The sequence below is a fragment of the Polypterus senegalus genome, chromosome 15 (genome assembly GCF_016835505.1).
Source record: "Polypterus senegalus isolate Bchr_013 chromosome 15, ASM1683550v1, whole genome shotgun sequence".
NCBI lineage: Eukaryota > Metazoa > Chordata > Cladistia > Polypteriformes > Polypteridae > Polypterus > Polypterus senegalus.
The window spans coordinates 90,833,042-90,851,639 of NC_053168.1; the positions used below are offsets into that span (position 1 = coordinate 90,833,042).

The 18,598-nt window shown below is 38.4% G+C and overlaps 1 protein-coding gene across 1 annotated transcript in view; it reads left to right on the forward strand.

Moving 5' to 3' along the window:
• LOC120515507 (MDM2 binding protein) overlaps window positions 1-18,598 on the forward strand; it is a 135,108-nt gene that overhangs the window by 26,074 nt on the left and 90,436 nt on the right. The window contains exons 7-9 of the mRNA XM_039736568.1: window positions 5,913-6,027; window positions 7,684-7,812; window positions 8,252-8,346. Coding sequence (XP_039592502.1) covers window positions 5,913-6,027; window positions 7,684-7,812; window positions 8,252-8,346 — 339 coding nt within the window. The remainder of the gene's footprint in view (window positions 1-5,912; window positions 6,028-7,683; window positions 7,813-8,251; window positions 8,347-18,598) is intronic.

The following is an 18,598-nucleotide window of genomic DNA, read 5'->3' on the forward strand; positions in this document are numbered from 1 at the left end:
GGAAACATTTTAATAATAACGTAACATGATTGACATTGTCATGAGTGTTGCTGTCATATATATGCCTGCCTAAATAAGTCACCCTCGCTTTGCTCTTACTTTATTTACCGTTCATTTAATCACGGCTAGTGGCGGAAAAATTATAAAATGGAAGGAGGATGGCTTTACCAAAACAATTATTGATGGCTTAATCGATTATTCATAAAGCTTGAATTGGTGATGTTTTTCTGTGTTAACCTCATATTTTTTCATACTTCTTCTCAAACTAAGGTGGTGCGAGGGTAAAATGAATCGGGAATGCGCTGATCAAAGTAATCGGTGTACCAGGAAATCATGCATTGACAAAAGCTCCCCTGTGCTTGTAATGCAAAGTGTGATTAAATGCATTATTTTTTAACGCTAAGAAAAGGAAAGATTTTAAAAATAATGTAACACGATTGTCAATGTAACCTTTTGTAAGTAGTGCCTGGAGGATTCAGTGTGGAGAAACTCTATAGAGACAGCGTGTGTATTAACTTGTGGATTTTTCTGTGAGTATTTGGTGGCAGTCTGACCAAGTTGCTTCGGAAGACGGCGTTAGCTGCAGAGCTCAGCTCAGAGCCAAATGAGATGAATGGGAGGGGAGATGATGACGTGACTCCCCCACCCGCCTTAACTGTCAATCCCCCACAACCACAGTCTCTCGGAATTTGCATAAGCACACCCCTTCACCTACAATTTTAACTTAGTTACAAAGTGATCAAAACTCTCGTTTATATCCCGTCCTCTCATTAAACTTGTATCCCGCATTACCTGTGGGCATGTGAAACGCCAGCGGTAGCCTGTCTATGAACTTAATTTAAAGTTTAGGTTTACACCTTGCTTTCTTTCCGAGGTAGCAGCAGTCATGAATATGGTAGTATATGTCACTCGCTCGCTTCTTATTGTTTCGCTGCCTTCTCAATTATATAATGCATGTTTTCTTAAGGGCTTTTTGGTGGTCTTCCTGGTTTTCTACGCACTGCGTTGACAGTCAGTTCACGTGATTACGTGAGAGGCGTGATGATGTCACACGAAACTCCGCCCCCCCACGTCATTGCCAGCTCAACTCCATTACAGTTAATGGAGAAAAATACCTTCCAGTTATGACCATTAGGCGTAGAATTTCGAAATGAAACCTGCCCAACTTTTGTAAGTAAGCTGTAAGGAATGAGCCTGCCAAATTTCAGCCTTCTACCTACACGGGAAGTTGGAGAATTAGTGATGAGTGAGTGAGTGAGTGAGGAGTGAGTGAGTGAGTGAGGGCTTTGCCTTTTATTAGTGTATATATATATATATATATATATATATATATATATATATATATATATATATATATATATATATATATATATATATATATATATATATATCCCGATCTACATACTGTCAAATAAACGAACCACACGCCGTGGCGCAACACTAGAGGCTTCGCCTCTAATGCTGACGTCCGAGGTTCGATTCCCGAGAGGGGGTGCAGTGAGTGTGTACGCCTGATGAGCCCAGAATTTAGGGCGAAACACGTGCCGCATACACACACGCACACACCCTGTGACGGACGATCCCGATTTCGATCCCCCTTGGTTTGAGAAGTAGTATGAAAAAAATATGAGGTTTACGCAGAAAAACAGATCACCAATTGAAGCTTTATGAATAATGGATACTTTATTTGCCATCAATAATTGTTTTGGTAAAGCCATACTCGGTGTAATCCTCCTTCCATTTTCTAATTTTTTCGCGACTAGCCATGATTAAATGAACGGTAAAAAAGTAAGAGCAAAGCGACAGTAACTTATTGAGGCAGACGGGCGAGTGCACAATAGCACGCGGACTCGATGTGGTGCACGTCAAGTCAATCTAAAATGTGCGATCAGATTCGAAAAAATATATCTTTTCAAGTTCTATTTGGATATAAGTAGATTCTATTTAGTTGAAAGAAATATCTTTGGTAAGAATGTAAGTTGAATTTAGTCTTTAAATTTCTATGGTTAAGAAAAAATTATGCAATGATGACTAAATTTAACTTACATTCCTACCAAACATATTTCTGTCGACTAAATAAAAATTACTTATATTTAAAGTTTAAATAGAACTTGAACAGATACGATAGTTCATAATACCCACGCAGCACTAAGTGCACATAAGAGCAGCGTATTGCACTGATACGAAATAGCCTGCCCATTTAATTATTTAGGAATGGATAGAGAGAAAAGCCAAGCAAAATGACACCTTTATTGGTTAACTAAGAAGATTACAATATGCAAGCTTTCGAGGCAACTCAGGCCCCTTCTTCAGGCAAGATGTAATACAGAAACTGAAGTTCCCTGAGTTTATATCCACACACTAGGACAAGAAACAACAATGGTAAATTTTTGAATGAAAACTCTTAAATGTAAAAAATTAATAGGTTCATTCAGGCTAAGATTAATTTAACAGGAGATAGAAGAACAATGTATGGTCAAGATCTTTAGATAAGATAACTGTCCAATAAAGTCCTTTGAAGTTTGTGAAGTTTTTCAAAACAATGCAGATCTGTAGTCAGGTTGTCTGTGTCAGTCTGAGAGATGCAAACAGTCTTCATATCTGGCTATAAAACTCTTGTCTCTGTTCAAGCCATGCTGTAATGTATTAAATTTTAACATGAGCTTAACTTCCCATTCTTTTCTCTCTTGCTGCGCTTTTGAAGTTGCCCATAAGCACTGTGACTTTAAAGTCCCTCTCACAGTGTCCATGATAAATTTAGATTTTGTACAAATAATGTTTTTCATTTTTCTTCCTCGATGGATTCTGGCACCTCCAGCAACAGCTGCTCGCACCTCAAATGGGGTATATCTATACTAATAAAAGGCAAAGCACTCACTCACTCACTGACTGACTCATCACTAATTCTCCAACTTCCCGTGTGGGTAGAAGGCTGCAATTTGGCAGGCTCATTCCTTACAGCCTACTTACAAAAGTTGGGCAGGTTTCATTTCAAATTCTACGCATAATGGTCATAACTAGAAGCTATTTTTCTCTATTTACTGTAATGGAGTTGAGCGCGAAAGTCGTGGGGGGCGGAGTTTCGTGTGACATCATCACGCCTCCCACGTAATCACGCAGTACATAGAAAACCAGGAAGAGCTCCAAAAACCGCTGAAGAAAACATACATTATATAATTAAGAAGGCAGCGAAACAATTAGAAGCGAAGCGAAGTGACATATAAAACCATATTCAGCGCTCACGGAACTGACGAGCACAGACAAAAAGCAATTGTTCCAAAGAGTGCTGAACAAAAATTGAATTACACTGCTACGCTCAAATAGACAAACCACACGCCGTGGCACAATAGTAGAGGCTTCGCCTCTAGTGCCGGCTTCCGAGGTTAGATTCTCGAGAGGGGATGCACTGAGTATGTATACGCGCTTCCCGATACATTTTAGCCTCGCATCCCCTTGGTTTGAGACGTATGAAAAAATATACAGTTAACGCAGAAAGACAGATCACCAATTGAAGCTTTATGAATAATGGATACTTTATTCATGATCAATGATTGTTTTGGTAAAGCCATACTCAGTATATTAATTAGATGAACGTAAAAAGTAAGAGCGAGGGGAGGATGACTTATTGAGGCACGCAGGCAAAACCACAATAGCACGCAGGCTCGATGTACTGTAGTGCGCGTCAACTCGATCTGAATTGCGCGATCACATTTGAAAAAAGACATCTTTTCAAGTTCTATTTAGTCCATATGTATCAAACTCAAGGCCCGCAGGCCACATCGGGCCCGTCATGTAATTATATCCGGCCCGCAAGACCATTTTATATATTATTGTTATTAATGGCCTGGGGATATGAAGCGCTGGTAACACATTAAACTACAGATCCCATAATGCAGCGCTTCAGTTGCCTTGCCGAACACTTACCGCGTTAATCAAGTCTAGCTTATGATGCTGCAAGTTATTGCGAAGCTAGCCCACACGATACCAAAGAGAAAAGGTGATTCTGAACATAGAGCCTTTAAAAACCGATGGGAGGCTGTGTATATCTTTACTGACCTTGCCGGTAAACCCATGTGTCTCATTTGTGGAGCTAATGTGGCTGTAATTACAGAATTTAATCTAAGACGGCACTATGAGACAAAACATCAAGATAACCTGAAAGACCTGAATGCAATGCACAAGATACAGAAAGCAGAAGAGTTAAAGAAGAATCTGACACTTCAGCAGACGTTTTACCGCAAAATCACAAAGTGATTTCAAGTGAAGCTACTTTTATGGGAGACACAAATGCACCAGTGCAACTTGCCCCACTTTCCCTTTTGCCTAGTAATGTTGAACCAAGTCAGCACAATGATGTTCCCAAAAACGCACTTTGCTGCTAAACTCAGCGCACTGCGCACTGAGTTCGCACGGCGCTTTGGTGACTTTGAAGAACAAAAAAAGAATTTTCAGTTGTTTCGCAACCCATTTGCTGTCGATATGGAAACTGCACCTGTGCAGATTCAGATGGAGGTGATTGAGGTGCAATGTAATGGCACACTGAAGGCAAAGTACGATACTGCACGGCCCGCACAGTTTATTCACTCCATTCCCGCAAAAATGCCCCAGCTCCGCCTACATGCGGCTGGAACCTTGTGCATGTTTGGTAGCACATATCTGTGTGGGAAGCTCTTCTCAGTCATGAAGACTAACAAAACGGCACACAGAAGTCGCCTCACTGATGAGCACCCGCAGTCCATCCTGAGAATCTCCACAACACAGAACCTCACACCAAACATAAACGAACTTGTTGTATTTGTGTGTATATATCTGTGTGTATGTATATGTATGTGTGTATTTGTATTTGTATAAGTGCAGCTATTGCGGAAACAAAGCACCGTAAGTTTAAATTAAGTTTATGGACACGCTCCCGCTGCCGTTTGTCATGCCTTCGTCGAATACTTTGTTCGCAAGATACAAGTTTAATGAGAAGACACAAGGTATAAACGAGAATTTGGATCACTTTGTAACGGAGTTAAAATTGCTGTAGCGAGAAACTTTTAAGTGCCGGGTCTCGTGGACATCGCAACATCACACAAGAGAGCAGCTCACATGAACTGACTGATCGCAGTATGAGTGATCTACTGGTTTGGCTGTAATTGTCAAGTCAGAAGTATTTTTTTTTTTCTTTTTAATTTTACTCCTTATTAGTCAGTCTTATCTCTGTTCAGACATATGTGTTTGTGTATGTATATTCATATATATATCTAATGGGCATCAAATAAAGTTCTGTCTGACCTATCTGTCTGTCATAATCCAAATTAATCTATACTGATCTAATCTGAATTTCAAGTCGGTGTCTCTAAATTTGTGAGACAAACAGTTGTTTGTATTTCTACTAATTTGTTTGAATTTATCTTTTATTGGGTGACGTGGTCATACATTGGTTCACAATGACCCAAGGCAGAAAGCAGCCCTAAAAAGGTTGCCAGTCCATGACAAGACACTTTCACTGTCACGCGAGTAGTTCAGAGCCTCTAATTAACTTAACCTGCACACCTTTGGATATGAAGGAAAATAATTCATGAAGATACGGGAAGAACTTTCAAACATCACACTGAGAAGAATTTGGTGCAGGTTTTGAGCCCAGGGGCTGTGACCCATGAGGTAGCAGCATTAACCATGTCACTCACAATCTTTATTATGTTTAAAATTAGGGCTTTAAATTTTTAATTAAAATAAAAAAAAGTTCTTTGCATGACATCCAAAACTTTAAAATTCAACTGAAAACTGCCATGAGAACGTGAATTTTTCAAAATTCATATGTTGTAAAATGTCACTAGATAGTGTTGCTTTGCGAAAAAGCTAATATACTCCCTAGTGTGAACTGAAGCATACTTTGTAAAACAATTTATTTTTGATTTTGTTCCTAGGTGGCAGAGACATGCTGCATATTTATCAGCTCAATTTTGTGATCTTAGTAGTCTTGAAAGCTTCCTAGATTTGAAGGAAATCTGGCGTGGAAGCATTCATATTCATCAGAAAAAGGTACATGTAAAACACTTCAAAAGAATTTTAACCTTTTTCAGTTTTCAAAATGTTTCTCAATTACATATACTTATGCATTTTGTACCAGTTTGTAATTGTACTGCAAAAAATCTTGAGAAGTATGATTGTAAAGATGATAAAGTAAGTTACACATTACAAATCCTAAAGTCAAAAATCTTTCTAATACTTCTATAAATATTCAGAGACATTTGTTGTTGAAGCTGTAGGTTTGTATGTCATACAAATGAACATAATGAGGATAAAATGTACTTCTAAGAAAATTAGAAGTAAAAGTAGTTAACATGCTTAGCTTAGTATCTCCAAGACCTTTCACAGAAAGTGATAGACTACGTTTTTATGTATTGAAATGAATTATTTTATCTGTAAATGTAAGTATTTTGTGGTAAACTTGAGTCGTCATGATAAAATTAATCATTTGCTCACTGTAACTAGTATTTCATAGGTAGTGTTATTTACAAAAACAATTTAAGTAATTTATAGTATAACCAATAAAGGAGTTTGCTGAACCTGTGAATTTATTTGGTGATTATCAAGATTTAATGAGTACATTTCTGAATATGCGAGGAAGAAAAATACTGATGTTTGGAATGGATAATTCAGGGTGAAGCAATTATTGTGTCTTTGTTCATTTCCAAATTTTCTCTACAGTATGTCTGTTTGTTCTTTACCTGGTAATTTACCTTATATCCACATACCAAATAAATTTTTGTTATTTTTATTAGACATTGTAAATTAAGCACCTGTAAATGAGGATGCCCTGTTGACTTGAGCCCCATCCAAGATAGGGCCCTGTCTTGAAACTAGTGCTGTTGGGAGAGCCTCCATCTTCCCATTAACCCATATTGGAATTGGCAGAATTAAGAAATTAATGAATGATCAAATTAATAATTTAACTTAGAAATCACTTAGAAAAAGTTGTGAGTGAGAGTCTTTAATCCAGGATCAAAGCCGTATGAATAAAAAGTAAGAAATGTCACTTATCCACACATCTGTACATTTTATTGCTTTGCGCCCTCCCCCACCATAACCTATCATCTATGGGAGAGGAGCGGAAAGCTTTAGACTTGTCAAAAAGTTCGATTTACAGTTTTTGACGGATTTCAACATTTTAGGGTCCTCTGATACCAAAAATATCGATATCTCAATGATGAGTATGTGTCTGTGTGTCACAGTTTCCTGAGAATGGTGTAAAGCTAAAATGGCTGGACGGAAAAATACCAAACTCAAAACTTAAGTGTGTTATGAGATGATGATGATGTGCTGATTGGTTTTTGAGCCAAACTGTGCAAGAGAAAGAGGCACTCTAGAGTAACCCTAAAATGCTGTAATTCTGCAATTAATATTGAATTCTGTTTGCCATTAGCTATTGCAATGACCTATTTTATGATCAGAAAGATCAGCATAAGAGTGGTAACTAATTGCTGAAATGTTATAGAATAGTTCAGGTTACTTGGTTCCTAGGTATAAATCCTACTGATGCTCGCGTCCAAATCTTATTACTGTGACTTGCTTGTCCCAGCCATTTAATTATTTAAATTGAACAGAAAATCCTGCATTTTTTAATTACAGGATTTTTGTTAATGCAAATTCCTGATAATATATACTGAGCATTTCTGATATTTTTGTGTACTGTAGTTTACATCAGACATAAGATTTTCAGGATTCAGTTTGAAGAGGATCCATAGAATGCCTACAAGCAGCTTGTTTTCTTTAGAGGGCTCAGACAATTTATCAGTACGGGCTTCAAACAAAAACTACAATGAGGTAATACTTTTATTTTCAGAAATTTTAATTATAAATTTGATAATCGGCCATTGTCATTGAAACATAACTATTATGTGAAAAGTTTTGAAGGATTATATTAATCAGTACTGTTTTACAGAATTACAGATTAGTTTATTAAAGACTAAAAAAACATTTACTTGATATTGTTATGTTTATTATTATTATATTGTTATTGCCTTAAACGTTAATAGGTTACAGAGTTTGATCTATACTGGTATATCCTTTTCAGAGATGTATTTTTTTGTTTGGTCCATAGTTCACCTACTTAATTTAATACCTATCTATTTAGCTTTTTAGAAATGCAATGTTTTGCATAACTGGATTCATTTTGTTAATATTTTAGACCTTGTGAGCAAATGTGCTTTCATTTTGAGATTCAAAAAATGTTCTCTTAATCCTGCATGTTTATATTATATAGGTATTCCATTATTATAAACCTGTACTGGAACTGGTGCAGTTACTGCAGATTTCTGATCTTCCACTTTACTTCTATTCAGGCATGGAGTTTGAAATGTATCCTTTTAAAGTTTTCCAACTTTAATTCTTATATTGTACAGGTCATTTTTTAGGTAAATATCAGTTCCTTTTTAAATATTAAGATTGGAGTGAAATTTTAAATTAAATAGTGTGCAATTTGACCTTTTTCCAAGACATACAACTTCAATGAGTGAAAAGGCAATTTTATTTATATATCAATATCTTTAATTTTTCCTCAAATACTTCTGTGTTTTGTAATTTCTGTTTTAATTTAAACACCTTATCCTGCCACTGAAAACTTTCAAAAGCATTAAGGCAGGACGCACCCTTTTTGGTCAAGCAGTCAGGCAACCGTTTCCTTTCTAACCAAAGTATTTGTTCTATCCTACCAGAGCGTAAGAGGTTTTTACAGAATTGATCTCCAAATTCAATCTTCTTTCTGTGACACATGTAATAGGGTAGAATGTATATGTGTGTACCACCTTTATACACTGCTCAAAAGAATTAAAGGAACACTTTTTAATAAGAGTATAGCATAAAGTCAATGAAACTTATGGGATATTAATCTGGTCAGTTAAGTAGCAGAGGGGTTTGTTAAGCAGTTTCAGCTGCTGTGGTGTTAATGAAATTAACAACAGATGCACTAGAGGGGCAACAATGAGATGACCCCCAAAACAGGAATGGTTTAACAGATGGAGGCCACTGACATTTTTCCCTCCTCATCTTTTCTGACTGTTTCTTCACTAGTTTTGCATTTGGCTACAGTCAGTGTCACTACTGGTAGCATGAGGCGATACCTGGACCCTACAGAGGTTGCACAGGTAGTCCAACTTCTCCAGGATGGCACATCAATACGTGTCATTGCCAGAAGGTTTGCTGTGTCTCCCTGCACAGTCTCAAGAGCATGGAGGAGATTCTAGGAGACAAGCAGTTACTCTAGGAGAGCTGGAGAGGGCCATAGAAGGTCCATAACCCATCAGCAGGACCAGTATCTGCTCCTTTGGGCAAGGAGGAACAGGATGAGCACTGCCAGAGCCCTACAAAATGACCTCCAGCAGGCCACTGGTGTGAATGTCTCTGACCAAACAACCAGAAAGACTTCATGAGGGTGACCCAAGGGCCCCATGTCCTCTAATGGGCCCTGAGCTCACTGCCCAGCAGCATGCAGCTCGATTGGCATTCGCCATAGAATACCAGAATTGGCAGATGCACCACTGGTGCCCTGTGCTTTTTACAGATGAGAGCAGGTTCACCCTGAGCACATGACAGAAGTGAAAGGGTCTGGAGAAGCCATGGAGAACATTATGCTGCCTGTAACATCATTCAGCATGAGCAGTTTGGTGGTGGGTTAATGATTGTCTGGGGAGGCATATCCATGGAGGGTCACACAGACCGCTACAGGCTTGACAAAGGCACCTTGGCTGCCATTAGGTATCAGGATGAAATCCTTGGACCCATTGTCAGACCCTGTGCTGGTACAGTGGCTCCTGGTGCACGACAATTCCTGGCCTCATGTGGTGAGAGTATGCAGGCAGTTCCTGGAGGATGAAGGAATTGATACCATTGACTGGCCACCACACTTTCCTGACCTAAATCCAATAGAACACCTCTGGGACATTATGTTTTGGTCCATCCAATGCCACCAGGTTGCACCTCAGACTGTCCAGGAGCTCAGTGATGCCCTGGTATAGATCTGGGAGGAGATCCCCCACAACACCATCTGTCATCTCATTAGAAGCATGCACCGATGTTGTCAGGCATGTATACAAGAACACAGGGGCCATACAAAGTGCTGCGTACAATTTTGAGTTGCTGCAATTAAATTTTGGCAAAATGGACTAGCCTGCCACATAATTTTTTCACTCTGATTTTTGGGGCGTCTTTGAATTCAGGGCTCTGTAGGTTGATCATTTTCATTTCCATCAAACGATGTGGCATCCTTTTGTTCCTAACACATTAGCCAGTCTATATCAGTATAGATATCCAGGAGGATTTCTTTTTCCCATTGAGATCTGATGTGTTTTCAAAGTGTTCCTTTAATTTTTTTGAGCAGTTTATAATTCTGTGAACAGAGTTGCAAGAAAGTGATTCTCCTGCAAGAATGCTCCAAACAAGCCCTCTTATCTTTTTAGAATGCCAACAGTGTGGTGAGAATTTACCTCCTTTGTCCAATTGGGTACCACCATTAGCCAAATTTCCAAAAGAAGCATCACTAAACAGGACCATTTTTAAAGAGTCATCATACCCTAAATGTAGAAATTTCAGTGTGATATATACAGATTTCAATTTCCGCCATGTTTGTTTCATGAATGCTTTGTACTGTAGCACACCTTGTGTTGGAAATGAGAGGCTGCAGACATCAAACATCACATCTGGCCTGCTTTGTTGAGAAACCCATAGAAGCTGACCTATTTTTAATTTCAGCTGGTTAGTTTCTATCTTTGTAAGTGGTTCTTCACGTTGCAGGGCTCTTGAGGAGTCTATAGGAATAGGACAGAGTTTTTTTCTGTATGTTTCCTACTGTAATTGTGTAACACCTTGTTTGCCAGCATAGCAAATATTAGTATGTTCTTCATGTCCAATCTGAAACACAGGTTTTAAAAACAGAATTACAGTTTCTGCCAAGTCTTTTGAGCCAACCCCCCCCATATAAAGTCATCAACATGAGAAGCACATAGTCCACTTACACTGCCATGTTCATATGACCAGTAGAAAACAGCAGGATCTACTAGTAACATTATTCCCCCCTGTGTTTTTTATTCACTTTGTTGTAAAAGTAGAGTGATGCATCTGCAAGTCCATAAATACATTTTTTAATTTCCCTTACATTTACCTTCAATTGGAGGCTGAATATAAATATCTCAAGACAGTTCTATTCCTTGCAAGAGTACAAGTTTAATATCTATGAAATGTACAGTACAATCCATTGCTTCTGACAAATGACAGCTAGAAGCAATCTTAGTGATTCAGAAGAACATGTTAGTGAATCTTTTGGAAGTTCATCCCTACCAAATTCCTCAAAACCTCTAGCCACAAGACAAGCTTTATGCACTATTCCAGCTGGTATCTCTTTCTAGGTGCATGCCCATCTTGTGAAAGAAAGTTTTGTCCTAGATATTGAATTTCTTCAAAAACTGTATTTCCAATTACAGAATTCCTCTTGTGTAGCTGTATCAAAACACAAATCTTTGATCTCAAGCACATCTTCATTTGGAAAAAAAAACTTCTCTGCATATCGTCCTTTAGTTTAATATTAAGACCATAAACTCTTGATATATCAGATGAGTCTCAGATCCCAGCAAGCTCATTAGGCTCAGTGTAGTGTAAATTGTACCAATTTTCATATTTTTCTCTGGCATTTCCTGTTTGTCCAAGAACTTCCGCTTTATGCTGGACTCCACTGTCTCTGTCATTGTATTTGATAGTTTGAACTGGTTTCATTGCAAACTGAGTTTACTGAAGGTCGCTGAACATCCTCTGTTTCTTCATTAACACTTTCTGTGCCACTTTTGATATCCTTTTTGATTATTGGCGTCTATTTCAATGTCTTTGTTAACCAAATCATTTTCTGTATTTTCTTTGATATTTTCTGTGGAATTCTGCCCTGTGGAGAAACTACATTTTTCTTGAATACTCTCCTTCCTTAATCTTGATGTACACATCATGTGTACACATGTGATGTACACATACACAAATACCACAGTGTCTTACAAAGACTACCAAACTATCTTGTCCATAACAACTTCAGGACCTTTCCATTCTACACAGTCCACTTGTTTATAGTATACTTTGTCTCCAGTTTTGTACTTATCTATAGGGTGAAGCTGTTTTCAAAGAGCTTTGTGTATTCTGTCTGAACATTTGGCTGTATTCAAAGCTATAACATGCTGTCCAACCCAAACATTCATTGTTGTTCCTTCAAGGATTAGTGGCTTGTCAATTAGTATCGAAGGCAAAGTTTGGTTTTGCCCAAACACACGTTGATATGGCCTATAGCAATGTACACAATGTATAGTTTTCTTCACCTTGAGTGTCCAGTCTAATTCAGTTTGACAGTCACATGCATTACCTTTTTTAAGCTTCAAAGGGGTTTCTGTCATTGTTTGGTTGTGTCTTTCTAAAAGCCAATTGCTCCATGGGCTGTATGCTGCTGTTGTCTTTATTTCCATATTACATTTTTCAGCCATGTCTCTCATTTCTTTGTTGTTAAATTCCCCTCCATTTCCATCATATATTTTTGTGTTAGTCTATGAATACTTATATATTAGTGGATAAAATAATAAACAGTTTCAGAAGGTTTCTTTGAAGTCACAATACTTCCTGTACTAAAATGTGTGAAATGATCACACATTTGATTCAAGATCTTGTTAGGAACAGACAAGAATATATCTTGAGGCCAATGGCAAGCCTATAATATAATTTATAATATATAATAACCAATATATAAGTTGGTAGACTTAGGCTTGCTGTACTTCAAACATGTTTCACAAGTATTCACAATTTTGTTTAAAATAGACATGCATTCTTTGTCATTATTACCAGAACTGCACAACAGTTTCTGTAGTTTATCAACTGAAGTATGACCAAACTGGTTGTGAAGCTTTCATGAACTACTATTTGCTTATCCTTATCTAGGATGTTTATACAATAATATTTAGACGTTGTCTGTTCAAGCTTAAATGGCTGTTTAAACATTGCTGTTCTATCATTTCCAATGTCAAGCACAGCTCCAACTCTCTTTAAAGATGTTTTGCTTAAGAGCAAAGGAATATCTGTGAGGATCACTTCTGTCTTGGTGTTGCACCTGGTGTGTCCAATTTTAGCTGTAATTTAAATTTATTTTTTGTTTAGTTCCCTGCACAATCTTTCCATCACCAAATTTAAAAGCTCTACAGCTTGGTCGTTCATTCAGATTGTCCACTTCATTCAGACTTTGCTCACTCATAAAATTATCAGGCCACGTTTCCCCACAAGCAGTTTGAGTGCACACAGTGTCAATTACTGCAGATTCCTAGATGCAACAACACAAATCTCAGAATCAGAGGAAGATTAATTTGAATATAGTATAACATTGCACTGTTCAGTGTCATTCATATTTACATTACCCTCTGTTAATTCCACTTGTTCACTTTTATGCAGTCATTAGCCCAATGAATCTTTAATTTTCTGCCAAACTGTCGAGTGGATTTGAACCAGGTGATGGCAATTTTTAACGGTTCATCTGATATCACAACATATTTTGTTTTTGATCTGTAAAATAAGTCCCATCACTTTTCATTTATGTCCCAGTGGAAGCACAGGCAACTGCTGTTTTCTCACCGAAAATGCGCTTTAACGCCGACTTCATCGAGGCAGAAGTTAGGCTTGAGCACAGAGTTAGAGCCAGCCATTTGTCTTTAATTTATAGACGAGCACTATCAAACAGTTTGAAAGCTAATATGGGATCTGGAAGAGTCATGTCATATTTATGCATACGATTATAGCGTTGTTTGAACTTAGCAATGTAATCCGCCATCAAAACTGAACTTTCCCACGTTATACACCTTTTGCATATTTTTGATGATCATCTGTTACATAACCCACAGTCTGTACAGTTTTGGTGCTATGTGATTGGCTTCATCATAATCTTCATTATTAGTGAAATGCAGGTATTTTGTAATGATTCAGAATCAGATTTATTGGCCTATGCATGTATACAAGGAATAGGACTCCGGTTTTGGTGAGTCTCCAATTATAAATTACATAATAGACTTACACACAACAGTTAATCACACACCTAAGATAAAAAAACACCACAATACAGAGAATGTAAAAAAGTATATATATGCCTACAAATTACACAGTGCAACTCAGTGCAAGAAATGCTGAAAATAAATACTGGGGGGGAAAAAAGTATTAACAATATGTGATTAGTTTTGGGAGGCCTGGGGGATGAAACTAACCATTTATTAGCTTAATGGCCTGTGGTAAAAACTGTTCTTATATCTGTCTGTTTCAGTGTATATTAATCTATAACGCCTGGCCGATGGAAGAAGTCCAAAAATATTGTGGCCTGGGTATGAGGGATCAGTAATGATTTTCCTAGCCCATTTCATGACTTTGGAATAATACAGGTCCAGTAACGTGGGCAGACCTGATTATTCAGTATAGCCTGTTTTTGTCATGTTTAGTCACTGATGTAAACCACACTGTTATGGATGAGCTAAGGACAGACTCAATGACTGCTGTTAAAATTGAATCTACAACTCCTGTGGAAGGTTGCACTTCCTCAGCTGTCGCAGGAAGTACATTTGCGTTTGTGCCCTTTTTATGATAGATCGTACATTGGTCTCCCATTTCAAGTCCTGAGAGATTATACATCCCAGACACATGAAGGTTTCTACAACTTTCACAGCAGTCAGTATTAAGTATAGAAAGAGATGATAATATTGTGGGACCTCTCCTAAAATCAACTTTCATCTCCACAGTTGTGACAGTGCTTACCTCCAGATTGGTAAGCTGCTCAACTTCCCATCTGTATGCAGACTCATCATCATTCCTTATGAGCCCAATAATGGTTGTGTCAACCGCATATTTGATAATAGGGGCCCTTAGAGGTTCAGTCATTAGTGTGTTGGGGAGCACACGCACACCTGTTGATTGTATGATAGCTAGATGTGAAATTCACCTGCTGTTTCCTATTGGGCAAGAAAATGGTGATCCATTGACAGGTGGAGACAGGGAGGCAGTTTTGAGTGGAGGAGCTCCAGGATTATTGTGTTGAAAGCAGAGCTGAAGTCCACAACCAGAATCCTTGAATATGTCCTTGTGTTGTCAAGATATTGCAGGATATAGTGCAGACTTGTGTTGACTGCATCATCCACTGACCGGTTCTCTCGGTAAGCAAATGGAAGGTGGTCCAACAAGGGAGTTCTGATGTCCTTCAAGTGAGCTATCATGGCTTCACAAATGGTAGCATCGGTTTGGTGCATTCTAGTATTTTGTTTGTTTTTGTTTATTTGTCCCGTCCTTTGGTGTTCAGCTGTAATCAAGTAATGTGGGAAAAACAACACTCACTCATATCTTTGCCATAAATGGGTGTCTGCAGCAACCAGTTTGTGTATCCGTACAATCTGTGGACTGGTTTGCACAGTATGCCCTGCAGCATCAGGAGACTGAAAAACACCCAGTTGCCAGCAGTGACAGACTGCCAGCGGCTGTAACAAGGAAACAGTTTACTGTGAATTTTCCGATACTGCTCAGCATACCAGTTTGCTTAAATAATTATTTTTCTCCACTAGGCTATAACTGACAAATCATAAGTAGTCCATATAATCATGATCAACAGGCCAGGGTTACCCATAAATGGTCAATGTGGAGGTATACGTTTGTCAGTAGTAGCTTGAGGCCGAAACCAAACATGAATATCACTGAAACTTGTCAGGTCAAAATCTACTGAACAGGTGTCAGTTTCGCTGTCTGTGTCAGAATCAGATGACCAATTCACATCTTCATAAATATTGCTTGATTTGAGCAATGGTTCTGTTTCAGTTTGTTCTAAAACTAGCTTTACAACATTTTGTTTCCGTTTTTGTCTGAATGCTTCACCCCAGCCATTAATAGGTTACCATAGTTACCACAGAGTTACCATAAAGTGCCAGAACACATATACATATTCAGGATTTCTTGCATTATGATGTTATTACATCAACTAGATGGCAGCTGAATAATTTCCTGAGAGTTATTCAGGCTTAAAATGGTAAAGTGAATCATCACCCAAAGTCTGACACTGGCTTAACCCTAGAATTCTGAGTCCAAGTCATGCTTGTGGTTACCACCAAGGAGCTTAATATACTTTAACATCCTACTTTTGAAGAAATATATATTTATATTTTTTATGTAAAGATCAGAGCACAAAATGAATCTTGATGGTGCATGGTGTGTAATTCTTTTACACAGTATCTATACTAATAAAAGGCAAAGCCCTCACTCACTCACTCACTCACTCACTCACTCACTCACTCACTCACTCACTCACTCACTCACTCATCACTAATTCTCCAACTTCCCGTGTAGGTAGAAGGCTGAAATTTGGCAGGCTCATTCCTTACAGCTTACTTACAAAAGTTGGGCAGGTTTCATTTCGAAATTCTACGCCTAATGGTCATAACTGGAAGGTATTTTCTCCATTAACTGTAATGGAGTTGAGCTGGAATGACGGGGGCGGAGTTTCGTGTGACATCATCACGCCTCCCACGTAATCACGTGAACTGACTATCAACGCAGTGCGTAGAAAACCAGGAAGACCTCCAAAAAGCGCTTAAGAAAACATGCATTATATAATTGAGAAGGCAGCGAAACAATAAGAAGCAAGCGAGTGACATATACTACCATATTCATGAGTGCTGCTACCTCGGAAAGAAAGCAAGGTGTAAACCTAAACTTAAGTTCATAGACAGGCTACCGCTGGCGTTTCACATGCCCACAGGTAATGCGGGATACAAGTTTAATGAGAGGACGCAGGATATAAACGAGAGTTTTGATCACTTTGTAACTAAGTTAAAATTGTAGGTGAAGGGATGTGCTTATGCAAATTCCGAGAGACTGTGTTTGTGGGGGATTGACAGTTAAGGTGGGTGGGGGAGTCACGTCATCATCTCCCCTCCCATTCATCTCATTTCGCTCTGAGCTGAGCTCCAGCGCGCCGTCTTCAAGCAACCGTCAGACTGCCACCAAATACTCACAGAAAAATCCACAAGTTAATACACACGCTGTCTCTAGAGTTTCTCCACACTGAATCCTCCAGGCACTACTTACAAAAGGTTACATTGACAATCGTGTTACGTTATTTTTAAAATCTTTCCTTTTCTTAGCACAAGCACAGCTGAGAAGCTTCGATGCATGTGCTCCATAACGCGTTAAAAAATAATGCATTTAATCACACTTTGCATTACAAAGGGGAGCTTTTGTCAATGCATGATTTCCTGATACACCGATTACTTTGATCAGCGCATCCCGATTCATTTTACCCTCGCACCACCTTAGTTTGAGAAGAAGTATGAAAAATATGAGGTTAACACAGAAAAACAGATCACCAATTCAAGCTTTATGAATAATCGATTCGCCATCAATAATTGTTTTGGTAAAGCCATCCTCCTTCCATTTTATAATTTTTCCGCCATTAGCCATGATTAAATGAACGGTAAATAAAGTAAGAGCAAAGCGAGGGTGACTTATTTAGGCAGGCATATATATGACAGCAACACTCATGACAATGTCAATCATGTTACGTTATTATTAAAATGTTTCCTTTTCTTTTTCATTACTTCTTTAACACACTACTTCTTCCGCAGCGGGTAGGCGGGTATTTATATATATATATATATATATATATATGATATGACCTCCAAAGAGCGCTGAGACTTTTGATATCATGAACGGTGTCTGCAAAACTGTGGTCTCCTGCCCTGCAAAAGTCGAGCAGTCCAGCAGCCAGCGCGCATAGCTGTGCCGGCCTTTGAGACGCTGACTGCGCTTCTGCCTTAAGTCAAAGTGAGCACTTTTAATTTTTCATCCTCCCCGCGCTATAGCCCAGACAAGTGCAAACACGGACCCCTTTTCTACACCACGGCAAAATAATATTAAGGCGATTCACACTTTCTTTTGCACGTATACGATTATGAGGTCCTCACCTCGGATTATGAAGACACGCACACGAGTGGAGGACTGACAGTGCCATCACAGCCGATTAATGGCGGGGACGTCTCACCAGTCTACACAAGACCCACCGTGACTGTCCCCAAAAGGCGATCATAACGTCAGCGAACACATCTCTATACTATATAAAAGAAAAAGGCAACTTTCCTTTCTTTACACCTTTTTCCTTTTATCCCAAACCAAAGCCTTTCTCTCTTAACACTGCAGAGGACACAAAACTAATTTTCTTTAAATGCCGGTAAGGCACATTACCAGAGGCACAAATTTGAACGCTCACATAGAAAATGTAATTTCTATACCACAGCCGTCGTGTAGCGCCTTTCAAAAGGGATCTACTACCGAGAGATGATCCATATATATTTTAGCTGCTGTTAGTTACTTACCTGTTGTGTTACACAGTCTTTAAAATGTAGTTTACCCAAACCATTCCAGTAGTGCTCAATGTACCTGTACTTCTTAAAACGTTAATGTTTTACTGTTTAATAACTTATAGACTATATTTTATTATTTTTCCCTTGCACTCAGTGACCAAAGCTATACACACACATATAGACACATACAAACATACACACAAGTATATGTATGTGTATAT